Source organism: Pan troglodytes, chromosome 1 (genome assembly GCF_028858775.2).
Source record: "Pan troglodytes isolate AG18354 chromosome 1, NHGRI_mPanTro3-v2.0_pri, whole genome shotgun sequence".
Taxonomy (NCBI): Eukaryota; Metazoa; Chordata; class Mammalia; order Primates; family Hominidae; genus Pan; species Pan troglodytes.
This window is the reverse complement of record NC_072398.2, coordinates 209,940,415-209,963,817: the sequence shown is the minus strand read 5'-3', so window position 1 is coordinate 209,963,817 and position 23,403 is coordinate 209,940,415. Positions and strand designations below refer to the sequence as shown.

The following is a 23,403-nucleotide window of genomic DNA, read 5'->3' as shown; positions in this document are numbered from 1 at the left end:
TAACCGAGCGTGGTGGCGCACGCCTGTAATCCCAGCTGCTCGGGAGGCTGAGGTGGGAGAATCGCTTGAACCCGGGAGGCGGAGGTTGCAGTGAGCCAAGATCGCACCATAGCACTCCAGCCTGGGTAACAAGAACGAAACTCTGCCTCAAAAAACAAGCAAACAAACAAAAAAAACGGCCTCTCCTTCCCCCACCCTCCTCTATCTGTGCTGGACACCGCAGCACCCCCTCCAAGTGCCTGGCCAGCCTCACCTTTTCCTTGGCTGATTTTCGGGTTTCCTCATCCATCCACTTCAGTGTGCTCAGGCTTTCCTCAAATGCCTTCTTAATCTCCAGGATGATCTCAGTGGCCTGAGGACATACACATCACAGCAGTAAGGTCTGGGCACTGGTCTCAGGTAAATGCAACGGGCACCCCGTGCAGAACAGTGATGGCCAGAGATTAAACTCAATTTTCCAAGCGTCAGGCTGGGTGAGAAGGGGAGCCACAGCTGTGCTTCCAAACCACGCTCCTAACGTGAACACCCTGCAAGACAGGACTGGCCTTCCACACACAGGGCTCCATGCTCCAATAAGCTTAGGACGAGCTTCGGGAAAGTTGGAAAAGTCTCTGCTGTGGTACTTTTCAGAGCCTTTAATGTGGTAATAATAGGCACCGTGATTCTTCCAGAGAGGGAAGACACAGCCTCTCCCAGCCTTATTGCCTTATTGGACCACAGCATTCCTTTTTGATGGAGCGGGCTTTAAGATCTAGAGTACTCATGTTCCGAGGAGCAGCTTCGGAAATACCATGCTCAGGCTGGATATAGACAGGTGCTCTTGAGGGTGACAATGTCATGAGCAGACAAGCTCGAAGATGGAAAGTTGAAGGTTCTAAAGAAGAGGAAGGCAGAGCTGTGTGGCAACAAGAGCAGAGGGGCCAACAGACCCCAACTCAGACCCTGCCCAGCTGCTCACAGGCCAGTCACTGTAATGGATTTGAATTGCGGTTGGCTCACCTCCGGCTGCAGATGACAGCTACATAATGAATACTATTTGTCATCAAGATTGTAACAATAAAATGACCACTCCCATTGGCTGAACCCTGATTGTGTGCCGGTGCTCAGTGTGTGGCATCTCATTTAATCTCTCTCTGTGGGAGGAATGCCCCCGTCTCCACATTGCAGATGATGTAAGAACTGTCCCAGGCCACCCGGCCAGCGGTGAGGCCAGGATCTGAGCTTAGGCCAGGCTGTCTCCACGGCGCTCTGCCATGGCACTCCTCTGCCTGTCTAGAACAAACCTGTCACCCACAAAATAAGAAAAATGTCACCCTCTGGGCCAGAGCTGCTCTGCCAACATTCTCTCTGCATCTTTCGCAGCCCTTGGAGGTGGGGATGGCTGTCACAGCCTTGCAGGCTGCTGGGAGGCTCACATGAGCTCGTGCAGATAAGGGCCTGGCACTGAAGAGCTGCCCTCGTGAGACTCCCATTACCCAGGGCTCGAGGAAGTGAAGCCTCTGCATTGAGGCTGTGGCCCTAAGGTCCCCTGCCTGGGAGCAGGAAAGGCCCAGGGTGGGCTGGAGTGTGAACTGGCAGGTCTGTGCAGGCCACAACAAGTGTGACCTCACAGCCTGTGTCCACGGGGAAGGCACTTACTATGCTCTTGCTGTCCTCGGCGAAGGTTGCTTTGACGAACATGGGGCCCAACGCAAAGCCCAGGTTGTTTTCTGTGTCACTCACGCAAAACTTCCAGCGAGGAAGACAGGTCTGGAAAACACAAGTCGGGGGGCTCGCTGGGCCCCAGCCCTTTGTTTCCCAACCCCTTTCTTGCTGGGAGGTAGCACTATGTGGGGCCCACGCTTTGTTCTGGAAGTTCAGGGAGAGCTTTCCGACCCAGTAAAGTTATTTTAGTCACCGGACCAAGAGGCCACTGATACCCTCACTCCCACCCCCTGCCATTTCCTGAATGCCAGACTCTGTGCTGGGACTTCACAAATAGTGTCCCGTTGAGCCATTCAATGACCCTCGGGGCTTACAAGCCGTTTGACAGATGGGGAAACACACTCAGCACGGAGCAGCTGCTGGCCCAGGGTGCCCCACGAGTGACAAGTGTTGCTGGAATGAGAACTGAGACGTGCCTGACTCCACATCCTATGCTCCTACCTACCCCCATCTCGTCCTGCCTCCTGGGAAGACCAGGAGTCCTGGAGGCAAAGAGCGGTGGAGAGTGACTGGTCTACCCTGAGTCACAGAAAAAACTGCCCCAGGGCCAGGGCTCCAATGCCATTGAAGATGTCCTCAAATGAGAACACCACAGCAACACTGCAGGACTTTTTTCTTTTTTTTTGGCAGGGTCTCGCTCTGTCACCTAGGCTGGAGTGCAGTGGTGCGATCACACAGCTCACTGCAGCCTCGACCTCCCAGGCTCAAGTGATCTTCCCACCTTAGCCTCCCGAGTAGCTGGGACAACAGGTGCAGGCCACTATGCCTGGCTAATTTTTTCTATTTAAAATTTTTTTTTTTTTTTTTTTTTGTAGAGACATCGTCCCACTATGTTGCCCAGGCTGGTCTAGAACTCTTGGGCTCAAGTGATCCACCTGCCTTGACTTCCCAGAGTGCTGAGATTACAGGCGTGAGCTACCACACCCGGCTCACCACGGGATTGCAATGCCTTGATTCTTTCTTGGTCTTGCCTACAAGCCCCAACAGTCCATACAACACCTCTGTGCAAACCGGAAATAGGCGTCTGTGGGCTGCAACCTCCTGGGCATGGCCCAGGGACGCGTGCTGGGCTAATGTCAGCCCCAGTCACTCCCCGGCCAGGCATCCCTCTGTGGACAGTATATATGACCACGTGTGGTGGCCCTGCTCACATAAATCCCTCATACGACAGAGGAAGCGATGTCCTCTTAACCCCAAAGAACAGGTGGTTAACAACCACCCACGCTCAGGGCAGCCTGAGTCATCATGGCCCTAAACTGACAACAGCCCAAATGCCCATCAGCAGGCAGACGGATCAACAAAATGTGGTATTTTTATACAGCAACATACTACTTGGCAACAAAAAGGAATGAACTAGCTACTGATATATACGACAGCATGGATAAATTCCACAGACTCGAGCTGAGCAAAAGCAGCCAGGCACATCGTGTATAATTCCGTCCACACCCAGCTGCACCAGCCTTGGGGGCTGGGCGCTGACAGGAAAGAGGCATGAGGGTACCTGCTGCTCAGAGGGCGCTGGACAAATGGATGATGGGAATGTTCTCTATCTTTCTAAAATTTTTAATACATTTTTTTCTTTCTTTTTTTTTTTTTTTTTTTTTTTAGCATGCTATGCCCAAGGCAGAAGGGGATATTCTCTATCTTGACTGTGGTGATGGTTACATGGGTGACTTCATTGGTCAAACTCATTGAGGCCAAGTGTGGTGGCTCATGCCTGTAATCCCAGCACTTCGGGAGGCCGAGGCAAGTGGATCACTTGAGGTCAGGAGTTCAAGACCAGCCTGGCCAACATGGTGAAACCCCGTTTCTACCAAAAATACAAAAATTAGCCAGGCGTGGTGGCACATGCCTGTAATCCCAGCTACTCAGAAGGCTGAGGCAGGAGAATAGCTGTAACCTGGGAGGTGGAGGTTGCAGTGAGCCAAGATCAGGCCACTGCACTCCAGCCTGGGTGACAGAGCGAGACTGTCTCAATTGAAAACAAAAACAAACAACAAACAAACAAAAAAGGCCGGGATGGTGGCTCACACCTGTAATCCCAGCACTTTGGATGGCTGAGGTGGGTGGATCCCCTGAGGTCAGGAGTTCGAGACCACCCTGGCCAACACGGTGAAACTCCATCTCTACTAAAAATACAAAAATTAGCCGGGTGTGGTGGTAGGCACCTGTAACCCCAGCTACTCGGGAGGCTGAGGCACAAGAATCGCTTGAACCCTGGGGATGGAGGTTGCAGTGAGCTGAGATCATACCACAGCACTCCAGCCTGGGTGACAGAATAAGACTCTGTCTCAAAACCAAACCAAACCAAAAACTCACTGAACTGAATACTTAATGTACACTGCATTTTTATTGTATGTAAATTATGCCTTAGCTACAAAAATTTCTTCTAGGCAAGAAAGAAAGGAAGGGCCACTCTTCTTCTTACCCATGTTCTTTTTAGTTTTCCCAACTACGTGTCCATTTGGATGCCTTGCCCTCAGCCTCTCCCTCCCTCCCCCGCCTACCCTCCCTCGGCTGAGAAGCCCAAAGCTGGACACATGGTCTGTGTCTGGCCGAGGCCGACCACACAGGATGTCAGGACGAGGGGGACTCTAATTTGAAGCTCCGTGGAGGCTCCAGGCTGTGAGGGCTGAATCACAGACAGACTTTCTTATGCGTCGTCTTCTCCGGAGATTCTCTGGATAAACCCATTCCTTCACACGAGCTTTCATTCATTTACGCATCCAGCGTTCTGTGAGCAGTTGCCCTGCATCCTGACTGTGCTAGGTCTTTGGAAGCTAGAGATGAATCAACAATGAGCCTGTACTCCTGGGTCTCAACTGAAATGCCCAGAACATCCAGTGAGAGAAACAGACATGTAATTGCACCACCCACAGCAGTAATCACAGTGAAGTGTAGCAGTGGAGTGAGAGCGGGCCCTACCGCATATACTGCTCACAGTAAGATTCTCCTGCCTCAGCCTCCCGAGTAGCTGGGATTACAGGTGCCCACCACTACCCCCGGTAATTTTTGTATTTTTAGTAGACACAAGGTTTCGCCATGTTGGCCAGTCTGGTCTCGAACTCCTGACATCAGGTGATCTGCCCGCCTCAGCCTCCCAAAGTGCTAGGATTATAGGTGTGAGCCACCGCACCCAGTCTGTTTCTTTTTGCAGATAAAAAACTGTGGCACAGAGAGGTTAAATCACTTGGCCAAAGGGATCACCCAGGGAGTAAGTGGTTGATGTGTTTTTTTTTTTTTTTTTTTTGAGATGCAGTCTTGCTCCGTCTATCAGGTTGGAGTGCGGTGGTGTGATACCGGCTCACTGCAACCTCTGCTTCCTAGGTTCAAGCAATTCTCCTGCCTCAGCCTCCCATGTAGCTGGGATTACAGGTGTGTGTCATTACACCTGGCTATTTTTTGTAGTTTTAGTAGAGGCGGGCTTTTGCCGTGTTGGCCAGGGTGGTCTTGAACTCCTGGCCTCAGGTGATTCCACCAGCCTTGGCCTCCCAAAAGTGCTGGGATTACAGGCATGAGCCACCGCACCCGGCCTGAGGTGGAATTTGAACTCAGAAAGTCCGGCTCCAATGTCTTCCTTCAAAGAGGCCACACTCTCTGCCTACAGGTCACGAAGTCCTGGAAGTACTACAGGATGGTGAGAAAATCTCCAAAAGGAGCGAGGGTCTGATCGATCTGACCGGTCAGGAAGCCTGCATCTTGCAGGAGATCTATGAGTCAGGTCTGGGAAGATGAAGAGCAGCCAGGCAGCCTCCTCCACCCTGACCTGGCTGCAATTTTTTTTTTAACCTCTTCCTCACTGTAATACAAGGAGCACTCAGCAAGGGGTTCCTTCCTCCCTGCTGGAAGTCTCAAGTCACAAATGGGTGATAGCTGATGAGAAACAGCTGCATGCAGCGCTTGAGCAGTCAGAACAGCCTTCACAGGGATCCCCTCGTCTAATCTTAGGCGGCCCTTGGATAAGCAAGGCAGGGATCTGTTACCCCTTTTTACAGATGGGAGATTGAGCCCCTGCCCCAGTGAGGCAATCTGCCTAAGGTGTGATTAGAAGAAACAATTCAAACTTGGATCTTCTGACTCCAAATTCCATGCTGTTTCCTCACAGCAGGCTCCCTCCCTGCCAGGATGAACAAATGCACACACCACACTGCTTCCCATGCTCTATGCTTTTTCCCGAATGAAGGCCATTCACAAAAGTCCTGTAAGGTGAGGTCAGGAGTGATCTCCAATTGCAGATTTAAAAAACTGAGGCTCAGAGAGGTGTAAGGACTACCCAAGGTCACACAGCTAGGAGGTGGCTTTGAGTTGGGCTGAACACAAGAAGGAGGGACCTGGCCTGGGCCCAGACTCTGTCACAGTTGGGGAGTGGGGAGGGCTGGAGATTAAGAAACAGGTGAGCAGCAGCCTTCACCCATCAGCCCTGGGGTATCCAGAGACCCCTGCTCAGACCCTCCCACTTCAGGGTTCCCACCTGCCCTTGCCTCTCTTGAGGCCTCCCTGTGCCCCACTTGCTCCAAGTGCCATATTCAAGCAGCACCCTGTGCTTTGAAGGTGGCCCGGGGAAGCTCACTCCATTACCGACTAATTAATTAATTTTTAAAAAAGTGATGGGGTCTTGCTCTGTTGCTCAGGCTGGAGTGCAGTGGTGCAGTCAGTGATAGCTTGCTGTAGCCTTAAACTCCTGGGCTCAAGCAGTCCTCCTGCCTCAGCCTCCAGGGTAGCTGGGACTACAGGCATGCACCACTGCGCCTGGCTCAGAACTTTTTTATCTTGCAAATCTGAAACTCTATACTCATCAAACAATAATTCCTCATCCCTCTTCCTCCATATCAGCCCTTGGCAACCACAGGGAAGCTTGACCTTAACTTTTGGTTCCTGCAGAGCAGAGGCTGAGTGGTACAGAGCTCAGGGCTATGGAATCAGATAGGCTGGATTTCAGAGCCTCCTCTCCACTTATAAGCAACTTTCAACAAGTCCCTTTCCCTCACTGAGCCTCGATTTCATCATCTGTAAAATGGAAGAGGATAACAGCGGTAGTAGGAATTTATAATGCCTATAAAAGGTAGATATCCAATAATGGTATCTTTGGTTATTATCATCATTATGTAAGTGAGTAGCTGAAAGTGCCTCAAAGTTGTAAATATCAGATCTGGGATTTTCATTCAAGCTTGCTGCTTTCTTTTTTCTTAAAATAAACACATAAATATATTAAAAAAAAAAAAAACAGAGACAGGATCTTGCTGTTTTCCAGGCTGGGCTCAGGTGATCCACCTGTCTCGGCCTCTCAAAGTGTTAGCATTACAGGCGTGAGCCACCACACAAGGCCCTTGCTGCTTTCTTGCTGGGTGACTATGAAAGTCCCTTCACCTCCCTGAGCCTCAGTTTCCTCATCTGTAACCTGGGAAGGTGAGAGAATATGTGGGTGTATGTTCCACACACAGAACCATCTTTGGAACCATCATCCTGGGTCCTGATCAAATCTCTCTGTAGGAAGTCCCCTGGGAGGCCAAATTCTGCAGGGAACAGAATCCTGGCTTTGGCCCCATCTCTAACCCAGGGCCAGTCCAAGGGAGATGCAGGAGGAGCAGGAAGGCAAGTTGGCCAGGCAGGGCAGCCAACCCACTGCTCCCGCTTTGTCCTCTGCAGGGCAGTATGCTTCTTGTGGCCAAGGTCTGGTGGTGCCCTTGGAAGTGCCTCTGGTTAGAAATGGGGCTTGTTCCCAGCTACCCTCTCCCTCAGTCCCCTTCCTGCCAGAGGTAGGTTTGCATGGGGATGGGAGAGAGGACGTGTAGGATGCATTCCAGGGCTCGAAGCAGGAGCCCACATCCTGCCATTCTCTGCCAATCCTCATCTGGATTGGACTCTGGGAAGGGCTGCAGGAGTGGGGTCCAGCTGGAGTCAGCTCTGCCTCCTCTCTGGGGAGGATTGTTGGGGTCTTGCTAGCTGCTGTCTGGGTTGGGGAAGCTGTGCCAGGTGAGCTTGGCACACCAGCCTCTACTGCTCTGTAGCTGGGGCCTCTTCCAGCCACTCTCTGGGGCCCGAGCGTGATGTATCCCATCAGCACATATGAGAACTGGTCATTTCCTATCACCTCCCTCAGCCGGTGTAGGCTCTCGGGGTACAGACCCCAGCTCACCTGTCTCAGTATTCCCGTACTGGGCTTAGAGCCTGGCATGCGATGGCAGGAGTTCAATGAGTAACCATTAGTCGGCTGCATGAGTGAGAGGGTGACAGCCACTTCCTTGGGGAGAAGGTGGAAGTGGCTGTGGAACTTTCCACTGGGGGTAGGTTCCCCTGTGAGAGGGCAGGGAAGGTCCCGAAGCCTCTGGAAGAATGGACCCTCAGGGCTCCTGGCAGGGGCATTTAACGGCAGGTAGAGCCCACCTGGCCTGGGGTTTCCCAGACTACAAACTGGGAGGAAAATAATAACACTGAACAGTCGCGTGGTGCTTCTGAGAACCAGGTGCTGTTCTGTGTTTTACGTTTCCGGGGAATAAGTAATACTATTGGTGGTCCCCTGTGCAAAGTGGGGCCAATAACAGTACCCACCTCACAGGCACTGTGAGGACCACGAGTTGTTCAAGGGGAGCATCTATCATCACTACTGGCAACTACTTTTTGCTATAAATTGGCTGAGTGGCTAGGACTCCTCTTTACCCTTTACTTGGCATAAGCACTCCTTCCGGAAGCTTCTACCCACCCCCAGCTGGCTGAGGTCCCTTCCTGTGCTCCCACAGACACCTTGGCATAAAGTAGGCGCTCAGCCCATATTCAGGCATACGCAGTAGCAGGCTCACCTTCTTGGTCCCGTACATGACTTCCATGAACTTTTCATCGGCGTCCTGAAAGCGCTGGTCAAGGAAGGAGCTTGTTTTCCGCACCAGGTTCCAGATCATGTAGTTGTTGAGCAGGCTGCGGGGAGAGGAGGCCAGAGAGGCTCAGGGACACCTAGGCAGGGAGGATTGCGGCCCTTCCCCTGCTGGCCCCTAGGGGGCTCTCAAACTTGGCCTGTGACCCCAGGCCCCTTCCAGCCTGCGGGGGCTTGGTGGGTTACTGCTCTCTAAGCACGTGCAATGTAAGCTCTTCAAGGGAAAAGCCTGGGTCTTCTACCATAGGAAACGCTTCAGTGTTTAGTGCAGTCACTTGTATACCACAGGTGCTCAATAAATGCTTGTTGCCTAGCTGCTCTGTGTCTGGAAGCTATGAAGCCCCAGCATGGAGACCCACCCCAACGGTGTATGCTACAGGGCTGGGCTGGAGAAGGTGACTACCACTTCTACAGCTTGGAGGTGCCCCAGCCAGAAGGCCAGAGAGGCTAAGAATAGCAGGGGCAGGAAAAGAAGCTCAGCCCAGCCAGGCCAAGCTTTCCATGATGACAGCTCCTACTGCCCCACCTGCAGGGCACAGGGAACCTATCTGTAGCTGTTGCCACCGTTGCCAAGAAGTCACCTTGAGACTGTAGTGAACATCTAACCTCTAATCAGAATCAACCAAAATGCCTGACAATGAGAAGGAGGAAGTAAAGAACTGTATTTGTACACGACGGAGTACTATGCAACCATGAAATATGATGTTTGCAGAGTATTTGAGATGACAAGGGGGGAAATGTTCAGGATACAGGTCAAGGGAAAAGGGGACTAGACATTTAGCCATGATAATGGGAAAAAAAGACCACATATTAGAAAACCCATCTCTCTTTCCCTCCTCTCTCCTGCCCTCCCCCATGCTTTCTCTCTACATATGCACACACACACACCACAAGATCAACAGGAGTCATTTAAAATTTTTTCAGAGCCTGGTGAGGTGGCTCACACCTGGAATCTTAGCATTTTGAGAGGCCAAGGTGGGAGGACTGCCTGAGACCAGGAGTTTGAGACCAGCCTGGGCAACACAGTGAGACCCCATCTCATTAAAAAAATTTTAACAAGTAAGTTTGGGGAGTTAGGAAAAAAATAAGTTAAATACGATAAATTTTTTTCCCTATTTTTTTGGTAGTTTTCAAAAATTTTTTTAAAAATTGTAAGTATTGCCGGGTGTGGTGGTTTATGCCTGTAATCCTAGCTCTTTGGGAGGCTGAGGCAGGCAGATCAACTGAGGTCAGGAGTTGGGGACCAGCCTGGCAAACATGGTGAAACCCCATCTCTACTAAAAATACAAACACTAGCCGGTGTGGTGGCAGGCGCCTATAATCCCAGCTGTTTGGGAGGCTGAGGCAGGAGAATCATTTAAACCTGGGAGGCAGAGGTTGCAGTGAGTTGAGAACGCGCCACTGCACTCCAGCCTGGGTGACAGAGTGAGACTCCATCTCAAAAAAAAAAAAAAAAGAAAAGAAAAGAAAGAAAATCTAAGTATTAACTAAAAATAATAGCCAACATTTACTGAGTCCCAGTATATGCTAGGCACTCTATTAAATCACCTCATATGGATTGTTTCACTGGATTCTCACAACAGCCCTAAATGGTAGGTGCTAGGTTTTTTTGTTTGAGACAGGGTTTTACTCTGTCTCCCACGCTGGAGTGCAACAGTGCAATCACAGCTCACTACAACCTCTGCCTCCTGAGCTCAAGAGATCCTTCCACTTCAGCCTCCCTCTCAAGGAGCTGGGTGACAGGCACGCGACACCATGTCTGGCTAATTTTTTATTTTTTGTAGAGACACTGTCTCGCCATGTTGCCCAGGCTGGTCTCAAACGCAGGGACTCAAGGGATCCTCCTGCCTCTGTCTCCCAAAAGTCCCGCAATTACGGGCGTTCATGCCCGGCCACAGGTGATATTTGTATCACCATTTTATGAAGAAGGAGAATGAACTTAAGAAAGGTTAAGAAATTTGCCCAAGGCTACAAAGCTGGTAGTTTGAAAGAGGCTGGGATTTAAACCTGTGCCTGTAACCAGGATGTCCTGCTGCCTCTCGTAAAAGCCCGCCCAGGTCCCACTCTCCTGAGTCAGATTGTCATCCCCACCCCTGCCCACCTGCCCAAGAAGAGGGCTGTCTGTGAGAGGCGTGCCCCAGGCCACTGGGGGTCCCCTTACCATTTGTCGGTGGTGTTGATGAGAGTGGAGACCTGCTCAAGGTATTCCTTGTCATAGACCACAATAGGCTCGGATTCATTGATCTCCACGGGGTAGAAGATGGTGTTGAGAAAAGGTAACCAGTTGATGGCGGGTGCCAAGGTCTGCAAGGGAAAAGGACAATGTGACCCTGTGGGGCTGCTCCTCCTCATAGCCCAGGGCTCTAGGACGGGCTTCTACAGGAAGCAAAGGAAAGAGCTTGGGCTTGGCGCCATCTGACAGCGCACCTGGCAAAGAGTCAAGCGGAGCCTGGCGGGCTTTTATCAGAGATGCTGTAGGTAGAATTCTAAGGAGTCCAACACCAAAATTTAACTTGAAATGGAATGAGGATGCAATGAGAAGATGCAGCAGCTGCCGCTACCATTCAGCAAGCGTCTCCTGTGTGCCAGGAGCCGTGGCAAATGATTGATGCATATGATTCCAACTGGTCCTCACGCGAGTCCAACCAGTAGGTACTATTATCCCTGCTTCATGGATGAGGAGACTGAGCTTCAGACAGGCCTGAAACAGTTGAGCTTGTAGACTCTGCAGCCAAACTGCCTGGGCTCATCTTCTAGCTCTCTTCCTTGCTAGCTGTGTAACCCTGGGTAAGTTAACGCACCCTTCTGGGCCTCAGTATCTTGTCTGAGAAGTGGGGATCACCATAATAACAGAACCCACTTCACTGGGTTATTTGTGAGGACTGAACAAGCTTATGCTGTTTGTTCTATTCAACATGGGCTTCTGTAAGTAGCATCCGTGAGCTTCTACATGATTGGTAAATTCAGGATGACAGCAGCATAACGTGTGAGCTGCATTGGTCCGAAGGTGATATTTCTCAGGCATGGGATCGGGAAGGGTTGAACATTAACCTTCAGCAAGAAAGGAAAAGCCCTCAGCTCAGCTGATGCACACAGCAGGCTGGTCAGCTCTACTTTTTTTTTTTTTTTTTTTTTGAGACGGAGTCTCACTCTCTCGTCCAGGCTGGAGTGCGGTGGTGCCATCTTGGCTCACTGTAACCTCTGCCTCCAGGGTTCAAGTGATTCTCCTGTTTCAGCTTCCCGAGTAGCTGGGATTACAACAGGCACCCACCACCATGCCCGCTTAATTTTTGTATTTTTAGTAGAGACGGGGTTTTGCCATCTTGGCCAGGCTGGTCTTGAACTCCTGACCTCAAGTGACCCGCCTGCCTCAGCCTCCCAAAGTGCTGGGATTGTAGGCATGAGCTACTGCACCCAGCCTGGTCTGCTCTATTTTAAGATGACTGAAAATGAGCCCTCGCGCCTGGGGCTTCCTCTCCTCACAGAGGTTCCTTCCAGCCCTGTAACTCTCAGCCTCCAGCAGGTTGCACTTTCTCTGTGACCCTAAAGGCGCTTGTTCAAAGCTCTCTTTTTCTTTTTTTTTTGAGATGGAATCTTGCTGTCATGTCCAGGCTGGAGTGCAGTGGCGTGATCTCAGCTCACTGCAACCTCCGCCTCCCGGGTTCAAGCGATTCTCCTGCCTCAGCCTCCCTAGTAGCTGGGATTACAGGTGTGAGCCACCACTCCTGGCTAATTTTTGTACTTTTAGTAGAGACAGGGTTTCACCATGTTGGTCAGGCTGGTCTCGAACTCCTGACCTCATGATCTGCCTGCCTCGGCCTCCCAAAAGGCTGGGATTAACAGCACTTTGAGCCACCCCACCTGGCCAGAGCTCCCTGTCTTATCTGCAGGGTCTTGGTGTCCACAGCTAGCATTTCCCAGCTGGCGCTTTCCCCACGGCAGCCTCCAGCCATGCTGAGGTACTCCTCAAGGTTCTAATTATTGTTTTGTTAGGATTCTGATTACAAAGTTGCGCAACTTAAAAAAAAATTGTGGTACACTTTGGAAGGCCGAGGCCGGTGGATCACCTGAGGTCAGGAGTTCAAGACCAGCCTGGACAACATGGTGAAACCCTGTCTCTACCAAAAATACAAAAATTAGCCGGGCGTGGTGGTACATGCCTGTAGTCCCAGCTACTCGGGAGGCTGAGGCAGGAGAATCGCTTGAACCAGGGAGGCGGAGGTTGCAGTGAGCCAAGATCACGCCACTGCACTCCAGCCTGGGCAACAGAGCGAGACTCCATCTCAAAAAAAAAAAAAAAGTTGTGGTAAAATACATCTAACATAAAATTCACCATCTTCACCATGTTTAAGAGCACAGTTCAAGGACAGGCGCAGTGACTCATGCCTGTAATCCCAGCACTTTGGGAGACTGAGGTGGGTAGATCGCTTGAGCCCAGGAGTTCAAGACCAGCCTGGGCAACATGGTGACACCCCATCTTTACAAAAAAAATTTAAAAATTAGCTAGGCATGGAGGCCTGAGCCTGTAGTCCCAGGTGGGAGAATTGCTTGAGCCTGGGAGGTCGAGGCTGCAGTGAGCTGAAATCACATCACTACACTTCAGCCTGGTTGACAGAGTGAAACCCTGCCTCAGAAAAAAAAAAGAGCACAGTTCAGGGGCATTCAGTCCATTCACACTGCAGTGCTACCATCACCACCACTATCCAGCCACAGATTGCTTTTTTAAATTATTTATTTTGTTTTGAGACACAGTCTCACTCTGTCGCCCACGCTGGAGTGTAGTGGTGTGATCTCAGCTCATTGCAACCTCCGCCTCCCGGGTTCAAGCGATTCTCCTGTCCCAGCCTCCCAAGTAGCTGGGACTACAGGCACATGCCTGCCACCACCCTTGGCTAATTTTTTTTTTTTTTTAGTAGAGATGGGGTTTTACCATATTGGTCAGACTGGTCTCGAACTCCTGACCTCTGGTGATCCACCTGTCTTGGCCTCCCAAAGTGAGGGGATTACAGGCGTGAGCCACCGCGTCTGGCCCCACAGATTTCATCTTGCAAATGTGAGACTCTACCCATCAGGCAATAACTTCCCACTGGCCCCAACCCCCACTCCTGGAAACTACCATTCTACTTTCTGTCTCTATGAACTTGACTATTCTAGGTACCTCATATAAGTAGAATCAGGCAGTATTTGTCCTTTTGTGATTGGCTTATTTCGCTTAGCACAGTATCCTCAAGTAAAGTTGCATAACTTTTGTTCTGCTCTTGTTCTATTTTCCCCACACGTACTGCTATTTTTAGTGTGCGATTTCACAGAACACAAGGTTTTTTGGAATTGCATATACTGCTACAGCAAAAATGCCTGTACATGTCGATCACTTAGATGGATATGTCTGGCATTTAGCAAGCAACTCATCAATATTGGCCATTACAATCTTTGCTCAAGGTCTCCCATGTACGTTCCTGGGCCTGTCCAATTCCAAATTCTCTTTTGTTTTCTTGAAAAAGGACAAAATGCAAGACAAAGGAGGTGAGAGAGGCTCCACATATGGCCTTCACATGGAAAAATCAATCAATAAAGTAAAATTGATCTGTAATGTAAGACCAGTCTATAGCCTGTTGGTAAATACTGATGACACCCTCTGTGAGAGAGGTAGCCATAAACCCCCGCTTAACAGATGCTGAGGCCGGGCGTGGTGGCTCATGCCTGTAACCCCAGCACTTTGGGAGGCCGAGGCGGGCAGATCACGAGGTCAGGAAAGGGAGACCATCCTGACTAAGAGGGTGAAACCCCATCTCTACTAAAAATACAAAAAATTAGCCGGGCATTATGGTGGACGCCTGTAGTCCCAGCTACTCGGGAGGCTGAGGCAGGAGAATGGCGTGAACCCGGGAGGCGGAGCTTGCAGTGAGCGGAGATCGCGCCACTGCACTCCAGCCTGGGCGACAGAGCGAGACTCGGTCTCAAAAAAAAAAGAGATGCTGAATTTGCAGATGGGGTAAGGTGACTTTCCCGAGGTCACGTAGTTAACTAGCCACTGTGGAGGTCTAAAACCCAGGTTCACTCATCTCTTTGGGTTTAAAAGGGCAACTCAGCTGCTGGGGAACAAGGACCTCAAAGGACAGGTGAATTTGTGAGGAGGGCAGGTCCTGAAGGCAGTGGCGTGCTGGTAAACAGTTAACAACTGCGCCGGGCACGGTGGCTCATGCCTGTAAATCCCAGCACTTTAGGAGGCCAAGACAGGAGAATCACCTGAGTCCAGGAGTTCAAGACCAGCCTGGCCAACATGATGAAACCCCATCTCTACTAAAAATATAAAAAAATTAGCCAGGCGTAGTGGTGCACGCCTGTAATCCCAGCTACTTGGGAGGCTGAGGCATGAGAATCACTTGAGCCTGGGAGGCGGAGGCTGCAGTGAGCCAAGATCATGCCACTGCACTCCAGCCTGGGCAACAGGGCGAAGCTCTGTCTCAAAACAAAAACAAAAACAAAACAGTTAACAACTGGCTCTCAGTTTCTGGGTAACTCTTCCCACCGTGGCTGATGGTAAAATACCTGCGGAGCTGGTAAGAGATTTGCGCAGCAGACTTGGGGGCCAGGGGGCTCCGGTGCATCCCTGCCAGCTAGGTGAGCTGGGAAGAGCCACTTGGGCTAAGAATGAGCTAAGAATGAGCAGACCTGGATCAGCATCCCCAGGAGGAACCAGCTCTGGGACCTCCAGCCTTTTTCTGTTCTTTCTCTAAAAAGGGGAAAACAGCCTCTCCTCCCAGAGCTGATAGATCTGTGCCTCTTATACCTGCTTGCCCAATAACCCTGAGTTTCTTTTCTCTTTACCTTGTCCTCTCTGCCCTCCTCCTGGTAGGAGGCCCTCAGGCAGGTAACCTCTGAGGCTAATCTTTAACATTTCTGTGACTACAAAAACTGGAGCTGTGCTTGTGAGATCCTCAAATAGGGTTCCACCATTAGAGCCACCTGACTGCATGACCTGCTGGCAAAGGCCTTGGGAAAATTGACAAGTTTACAAACTGTCAGTGTTTGCACAGTGGACGAAAGCTCCATAAACTGCAGACAACTGGAACTCTCTGATCAAGGGACAGATATAAGACGGTGAGAAATCCCTGTGTACTCTTCAACACAACCCTGGCCCTTTAGGGAAAGCAGGTGTTCTGTGCAGGGAAGTTCCCATGACTGTGAGATAAGATGTGTTGAATACCAGGATTTTCACATTTTCCATCCTGGCTGCTTTAGTGAACTCCTATCTTAAACACATGTGCCTAGCTCCATCTCCATGGAGATGGCTGTTTTAACTGACTAGGACATTCCACTTGTGACTCACACCCTCTGGGGCACACCAGTGAGCTCCATTTTCCACACCTGCAGCCAAGGAGTACTGTGGGTCACAAACCAACCAATTCAAATAGGTTTGAAACTGGGAGAGAAGAGAAGAATGCTTCTGAGCTTCATCTCAGCTGGAGAAATGGGGTAGAAAATGGGGCTCAGGCCCAAACAGCCTTTGGCGTGAGGGTCCTAGAAAGGAAGGGGAAGGTCCTCAGGCCCCCAGAAGTAACAGAAGTGTGTCTGATTCACAGCTCTGAGTTCAGACTCTGCTGGGGACTAGCCTGGAAGCATTCTGTACCCCAGCAGGGCTAGCCTAGAACCACACTGTGAAACCTGGCGTGCTTTTCCCTAAGTTACCTGGAGTATGGGAAGAAAACCCCATTTCCAGATACCAGGGAACAAGACATTCTCTGTCCCAGAGTAGAATGAATCAAATTGATTTAGTGCTGGGTTCCTGGGTGACATCGCTAATAACAAAGGAATAGTAACAATAATGATGAATATAATATGTTATGCTTGTACTGGGTTGTGCAAATGAGTTTACTGAATGAAATCTCATCCTTTACCTCAACTTATTCTCCAACAACCCTGTGTGGCAGGCCAGGAAGAGATTCTTACTTAGAACACAGGCTTCAGGGGGCCAGGACTTCTTTATTATTTTATTTTATTTTATTTTTTTGAGACGGAGTCTCGCTCTGTCACCCAAGCTGGAGTGCAGTGGTGTGATCTTGGCTCAATGCAACCTCTGCCTCCTGGGTTCAAGTGATTCTCCTGCCTCAGCCTACCGAGTAGCTGGGACTACTGGCGCACACCACCAGACCCGGCTAATTTTTGTATTTTTAGTAGAGACGGGGTTTTACCATATTGGTCAGGCTGGTCTTGAACTCCTGACCTCAGGTGATCCACCTGCCTCGGCCTCCCAAAGTGCTGGAATTACAGGCCTGAGCCACCATGCCCGGCCAGGACGTCTTTAAATGTCAGACATAATTTTAAAAATATGCATATATACCCATTTATTCTGGGAGATAGTCCATGGTTTTTGATCTGTTCTCAAAGGACTCTGTGACTTAAAGTTAAGAACCACAGGCCGGGCGCGGTGGCTCACGCCTGTAATCCCAGCACTTTGGGAGGCCGAGGCGGGCAACTCACAAAGACAGGAGATCGAGACCATCCTGGCTAACACGATGAAACCCAGTCTCTACTAAAAATACAAAAAAATTAGCCGGGCGTGGTGGCGGGTGCCTGTAGTCCCAGCTACTCGGGAGGCTGAGGCGGGAGAATGGCGTGAACCCGGGAGGCGGAGCTGGCAGAGAGCCAAGATGGCGCCACTGCACTCCAGCCTGGGCGAGAGCGCGAGACTCTGTCTCAAATTAAAAAAAAAAAAAAGAACCACAGGCCAGGTGCGGTGGCTCATGCCTGTAATCCCAGCACTTTGGGACGCCGAGGCGGGTGGATTACGAGGTCAGGAGTTCGAGACCAGCCTGACCAACATGGTGAAACCCCGACTCTACTAAAAATACAAAAATTAGCCGGGCGTGGTGGTGCCTGTCTGTAATTCCAGCTACTCAGGAGGCTGAGGCAGGAGAATCGCTTGAACCTGGGAGGCAGAGGTTGCAGTAAGCTGAGATCATGCCACTGCACTCCATCCTGGGCGACAGAGCAAGACTTTGTCTCAAAAAAAAAAAAAAAAAAAAAGAGGAACCACAGTCCCTTGTGAGGGCAAGGGCTATGTCTCATTTGTGTTCTGGCACACAGCTGGGGTGAGTGAACGAGCCAAGCCCATTTTACAAGGAAGGCAGCCAAATTCACATTAGAATTTAATCAGAAATATCTGTAAAAACTCGAGAGAATCCATATATTTCCTAAAGATCTTAATTGAACTTTGGGTACTTAGAACACAGAGGCTGTTTGGCCAGGCGTGGTGGCTCATGCTTATAATCCCAGCACTTACAGCTCCAAGGGGCTTACAGTCCTCTGAATCTAAGCCCAGGGCTTGTGTACTACAAGCTGCTGAGTCTGCTAAACTCCCCCCACCTTGGCAGCTGTGCAGCTGGGAGGGAGGAAAAGCCTTTCTTCCTCTGCTTGGAAGAAGAGAGCAGAAGCAGTGGTGATAGGATGCCTGGGGGGAACCTGGTGGCCATGCTGGGCTGATGTGCTCAGGGCTCCTGTGCCTTCTCCGCTATTCCTGGCACAGACAGTTGGCATCATGGCCACGGTAGGGGGCTGAGGCACTGCGGGGGCCCCTCAGGCTGAGAAATGGGCTGGAACAAACCAAATTATAATGCACAAACAACATCACCCTCAGCCTCCTGGCCTCAGAGCAGGAAAAGAGTGCCAGATGGTATCTAACAGCAGCTGTTGATCTCCATCCTGGTCTGAGCAGCACCACTGAGCCTCAGGCCAGTTTCTCTGGGAGCTGAAGGGCAGCCAGCACCAGCAGGAGGCCAGGCTCCCCTGACCCTGATCGTGGGCCCTAGCACGGCCTGCACTCCGCCTGGGACACCCAGTTGGCCTGGAAATGCTCATTCATCGTTAGACTCACCTTCCCTGACTTCTCCCCACCCCTGGCTCCCAGGGCCCGCTGCTTTTGCCCAAAGCACTCAGCAATGAGACAGGGTTGTTTCTAGCTGGTGTCCCCCACTAGCCAGGAAGCACATGAAGCGCAAGGTCCCAAGACGGACCCATATACACCTGTCAGCTGGAGGAGGGTAAAGGGCAGGGACCTAGTGTTCTTCCTGAAAGTAGAAGGAATGGACAACAGGTCAAATTTGGCTGGTCACAAGGTAAGGAAGGAGGGAGATGACACTCTGCGGGAGCCCCTCCTCAGCAGAGAAGCAAGGCCTGGCCACGCATTCCTGGGTGATGTCAAGAAATGGCAAGATTGGTGGTGGCCATTCTGCTGATCCCTCTGCAATGCCAGCTGATGCTCTGGAACTCTGGACCCTCAAGAACCAAGCAGCCACCAGAGGGCAGCCTTTGGCAGAGGCTGAGCCCTTGGACGTTGGGCTTCTCCAATGGGTGACAGAGAGCATCACAGATCTAACGCCCTGTTGTACAGTGAGCCAATCTGCGGCTGGCTCCTCTGCCACTTAGGAGCCTCCGGACCTTGATCTGGCTCAGAAAAGGGAAAAGTAATGACAGAATCCACACCATGCATTTATTAAGTGCTCACTGTAACCAAGTTCGATGTGCTTGGTGCTGGAGAGACTGGAAAGGCACTGTCAATGTAAGCTGGTGTGGTCATGACCCCGAGCCTCCAAGTAAACACTATTAATTACAGAGAAGCAGCCTGGTGTCGGCCAGGCGCCTATTTTGGAGTCACTCACTAGCTGTGTGCCCTTCAGCAGGTAACTTGACCTTTCTGAGCATCAGTTTTTCCATCTGTGGACTGGGCATAACAACCATCCTTCCTTTGTCACATAGTTTCAAGGACTAGATGAAATGAGTATAAAAGCCCCCAGCCCAGGGCCCTGTCTGAAACCTGGAGGCCATCCCAGCCTCCCCAGCAGCCGGCGCTCAAGTTACCTGCAGCTCGGCTGCCGTCACTTTGTGGTAGATGAGCTCCTCGTCACGGCGCTTCTCCTGTGGGATGGTGATGTTGGCCAGTGCCGTCTCAAAGTCCAAGATCTGCTGCATCTGGGGCCGGATGGTCTCCTCGTCCCCGCCGCCCAGCAGCTTCCCCAGCTGGACCATGTAGTTGAGATATCCGGTCAGCACCTGCAGGGCCCATACCCCAAACTGTCAGTGGCTGCCCCCCAACTATCCACTGGACGAGAGTTGGAGGGGGGGCTTGGCCAGCCGAGTCCGGCACAGGGAGCCAGGGGGCTGCACAGTGCCCCCAAGACACCCGTGGGGCCAGGTGTGGTGGCTCACGCCTGTAATCCTGGCACTTTGGGAGGCTGAGGTGGGTGGATCACCTGAGGTCAGGAGTTTGAGACCAACCTGGCCAACATAGCGAAACCCCGTCTCTACTAAAAATACAAAAATTAGCTGGGCATAGTGGCAGGTGCCTATAATCCCAGCTACTCAGGCAGCTGAGGCAGGAGAATCACTTGAACCCAGGAGGAGGAGGTTGCAGTGAGCCAGATCGCGCCATGGCACTCTAGCCTGGGTGGCAGAGAGAGACTTTGTCTCCAAAAAAAAAAAAAAAAAAAAAAAAAAGAAGACACCCGTGGGAGACACAGCATTGAGAATGATCTCGGGGCCGTGTCTCTCCGCTGCTTCCCTACAGCCTCCAGGAGAAAGCCCAAAGTCTTGGCTCGTCTCACAGGTCCCCACCTGGGCTGGTCCCTGTCTTCCAGGGCTTGTCCTGGGGCTGTCTTTCCATTCTTAGAATGCACCTTTTCTGACCACCCCCCACCCGTGTTCCAAGATCTGAATTAGGTCTCCACGGTAGACTTTCTCAGCTCCACTTTCTCTTAGTTAAATAATATCCGCCTCCCCGACCAAACCACAGGCCCTGTGGGAGGAAGGCTATGGTGGTCTTGTCTGCCACCATCTCCCCAGCATCAGGCACTCTGTGGGCGCTTGGTCAAGTACATGCCAGCGGAAGGATGAAAGGACAGATGAATGAGTTCCAGGTGAGGTCGCCCCAAGAGGCATCACAAGAGGCAGGCCAGGGGGAGGGAGAGCCATGGGCTTCGGAGCACGTGGATCCGGATGTGAATCTCAGGCTCGTCATTTACTGGCTATGTGACCTTGAGCAGATCACTTAGCATCTCTGAGCCTGATACCCTCTTCTGTAAAAGGCAAGACAAAACGAATTCCTGTTTGACAGATGAGGCAAATGAAGTTCAGTATCTGCAAGGTTAATGGGAGGGTCACAGGTGATGTATAAAGGGCCAGGCGAATTGTGGTAGCTGTTATTGCTGCCTCTGCCTCTCTCTAGAACCAGGACAAATGATACCTGTCTCTTGCCCCTTGTGTCCATGATGCCTGAGTGACACAGCCAGCCTAGGGGTGTCCCTCCCCTGCCAGGGTCTGCCTGTTTCACCCATCAGGTCACTAACACCCCTGGGCTCCCCTAGCTTCAAAGACCTGCACAGGTGTGGGTGTGGACACGGAGCAGGAAGGACCATCCTGGGAGGCGGGCTGGGAGGGGAGAGGCACGCTTACCTTCTCGTTTTCAGTTTTGTTCAGGTAATAGTCTCTTGAGGGCAAGCCCAGGCCAGACTGGTCCACCTGGCAAGAGAAGCAGGCATGAGAGGGAATTCGTGTTGCAATGCGTGTATCCACTGCATGGCCTCCTGCCCTGGGAATGGCTGGTACATGGCAGCAGAGGCCCAGCTCAGGCCCTTGGAGAAGCAGGACTGCTGGCTACAGTCATTGAGAAGCCCACTGTCCACGTGGCCCCCTGCAGGGCTCCTGGGCTCCTCAGAAGGGCTGGACAGAGCCACCCTCCTTTGTAACAGCTACTTGCCTCAGCAAAGTGCCTCTATCTCCCCAACGCTTTCCAGGTGGTTAAGAGTCACTCAAAAGCTGTGTGATCTTGGCCAAGTTACTGAACCTTTCTGATTCTCAGGTTTCTTCTCAGGAAAATAGGGAAAATAAAACCTAACCTTCAGAGCTAGAATGGGGATTCAAGAAGACAGTGCTGGTCAAGTGCCTGCCAAGCAGGAGGGGAGGGTCAAATTCTGCTTGCTACTATTGGCGCCCATGGCCACATCTTGGCATACCTAGGACAGGTGTTATTGCAATCCATTTGATTTATAAGGTAACTGTAGCTCTGAGAGGTTGAGGCACTTGCCCAAGGTCACACAGTGACTGAATGGTAGAGATGGGCTGGGAACTCAGCTTTTAGGACCCCCAGCCTGGGTTTCTCACTTCTGCATTGGAGGCTGGGGCAGACCAGTGCTGGAGCTCCCCTGGGCAGGCTGAGCCTCTGTCTGGGGCATGCTCTGACAGGGAGAGATGGATTCAAAACCATTCCAAGAAGAGTTACAAAGAGCAGACGCTAAGGAGGGGGAAACCAGGATGTGGGTTCAGCTGTGCCCAGGAGTTGACATCACTCTTGGGGCCCACGGAAACCCATCGGCACCCAAAGTTTCACCTGTATGCAGTGCCCATCTACGCAAGGCCAGCAGCCTGCAAAGATCTCACCAGTGGGGCCTCTGGAAATAACCCAGGCTCAGAAACTAGAAGACCGCCGTCCCACCCAGGGCAAGCCTCTCTCCCACCCCAGGTCCTGCTAAACTCAAAACAGGAAGAGGTCGTGCCCGCCCCCTCGACCGCTGCAGGTTCAAGCTAGCTCACCTGGATCACGTTGCTGTTGGAGTTCTTGGAATCGGCACTGACATAGACAGAGAAGAAGGGTGAGGTGCGGTAGTGGGCGGTGACCACCTGCAGGGTGTCCTGGAAGTTGTCCTTGGCCCAGGGACCTGTGATGTTCCAGCCCCCGAGCTGTGGGGAGGGAGAGCAGGGAGGTGATGAGGTGGCGGGGAGACCCAGATGTGAATTGTGGTTCTGCAGCTGACTTGCTCTGTGACCCTGGAGCAGTTGCCTGACCTCTCTGAGCCTCAAGAGCAAAGGAAAGGATTGGTCTTCATTGGGGGTTTCTGACCCATGAGCTGGAGACCCATGGATGGAGCAAAGGCTTATCCTAGACAAGCCAAGCAGCCAGGCATGAATCCAGCTGCTCCCTGGGTGGCTGGGATGAGAATGGGAAAGAGACTTTTCCCGGTTCACGGTTTATATTTTGGATAATGAATTGTGTGAATGTGATTATATCAAAACATAAATTCAATTGTGCCTCTGGGATAAAAAAGGCTCCACATGTTAGAGAAGGTTGGTAAATTACGGTCTACTTTAGTCTCAAAGTTGGGATTTAAAAAAAAATTTTTTTGAGATGGAGTCTTGCTCTGATTCCCAGGCTGAAGTGCAGTGGGGCCATCACAACTCACTGCAGCCTCCACCTCCTGGGCTCAGGTGATTGTCTCACCTCATCCTCCTAAGTAGCTATGACTACAGGTGTGTATCACCACACCTGGCTAATTTTTAAATTTTTTGGAGATGGGGTCTTGCTATGCTGCCCAGGCTGGTCTTAAACTCCTGGCTTCAAGTGATCCTCCCGCCTCAGCCTCCCGAGAAAGTTGGGATTTTAAAAAATCTCCCTGGTCTTCCCTGGTTTGGCACATGGGACCTGTCCAGAGAGGAGAGGACTAGCATAGTCCCCAGCGCGTGCAGCCACCAACCCTGCTGCAATGCTTTCCTGGAGCCAAGCTAAGAGGCAGGGCTGTCCAGGGAACACGAGGCAGGCAGAAAACATCCACAGACACCTTCTATCTGCACCAGGAAGCCTCAGAGTCTGGGAAGTGCCCAAGAAAGCCAGAAAGATGTCTTCCCCTGCTCAGGAGTAAGCAGGTATAGGAGAGTGGCCTGGGTCCCTGCTCACGGGGAGGGCTCTGGTTCTGGGCCAAGACTCTCTGTGGGTCTTTCTGGAACAGGCACACACCCCTCCACACACACAAACATAACCCCTGAGGAAAAAACAGCAGCAACGT

At 51.4% G+C, this 23,403-nt stretch overlaps 1 protein-coding gene across 9 annotated transcripts in view; it reads right to left on the bottom strand.

The window, feature by feature from the left end:
• Positions 1-23,403, bottom strand: part of ECE1 (endothelin converting enzyme 1) — a 127,295-nt gene that overhangs the window by 20,357 nt on the left and 83,535 nt on the right. For all 9 annotated transcript variants that reach the window (XM_001162689.7, XM_016955680.4, XM_063804535.1 and 6 more), the window contains 7 exons: positions 22,157-22,303; positions 21,020-21,085; positions 19,430-19,621; positions 10,734-10,876; positions 8,502-8,616; positions 1,639-1,749; positions 254-352 (listed from right to left, as the gene is read on the bottom strand). In XM_001162689.7, the coding sequence (XP_001162689.2) occupies positions 254-352; positions 1,639-1,749; positions 8,502-8,616; positions 10,734-10,876; positions 19,430-19,621; positions 21,020-21,085; positions 22,157-22,303 (873 nt within the window). The remainder of the gene's footprint in view (positions 1-253; positions 353-1,638; positions 1,750-8,501; positions 8,617-10,733; positions 10,877-19,429; positions 19,622-21,019; positions 21,086-22,156; positions 22,304-23,403) is intronic.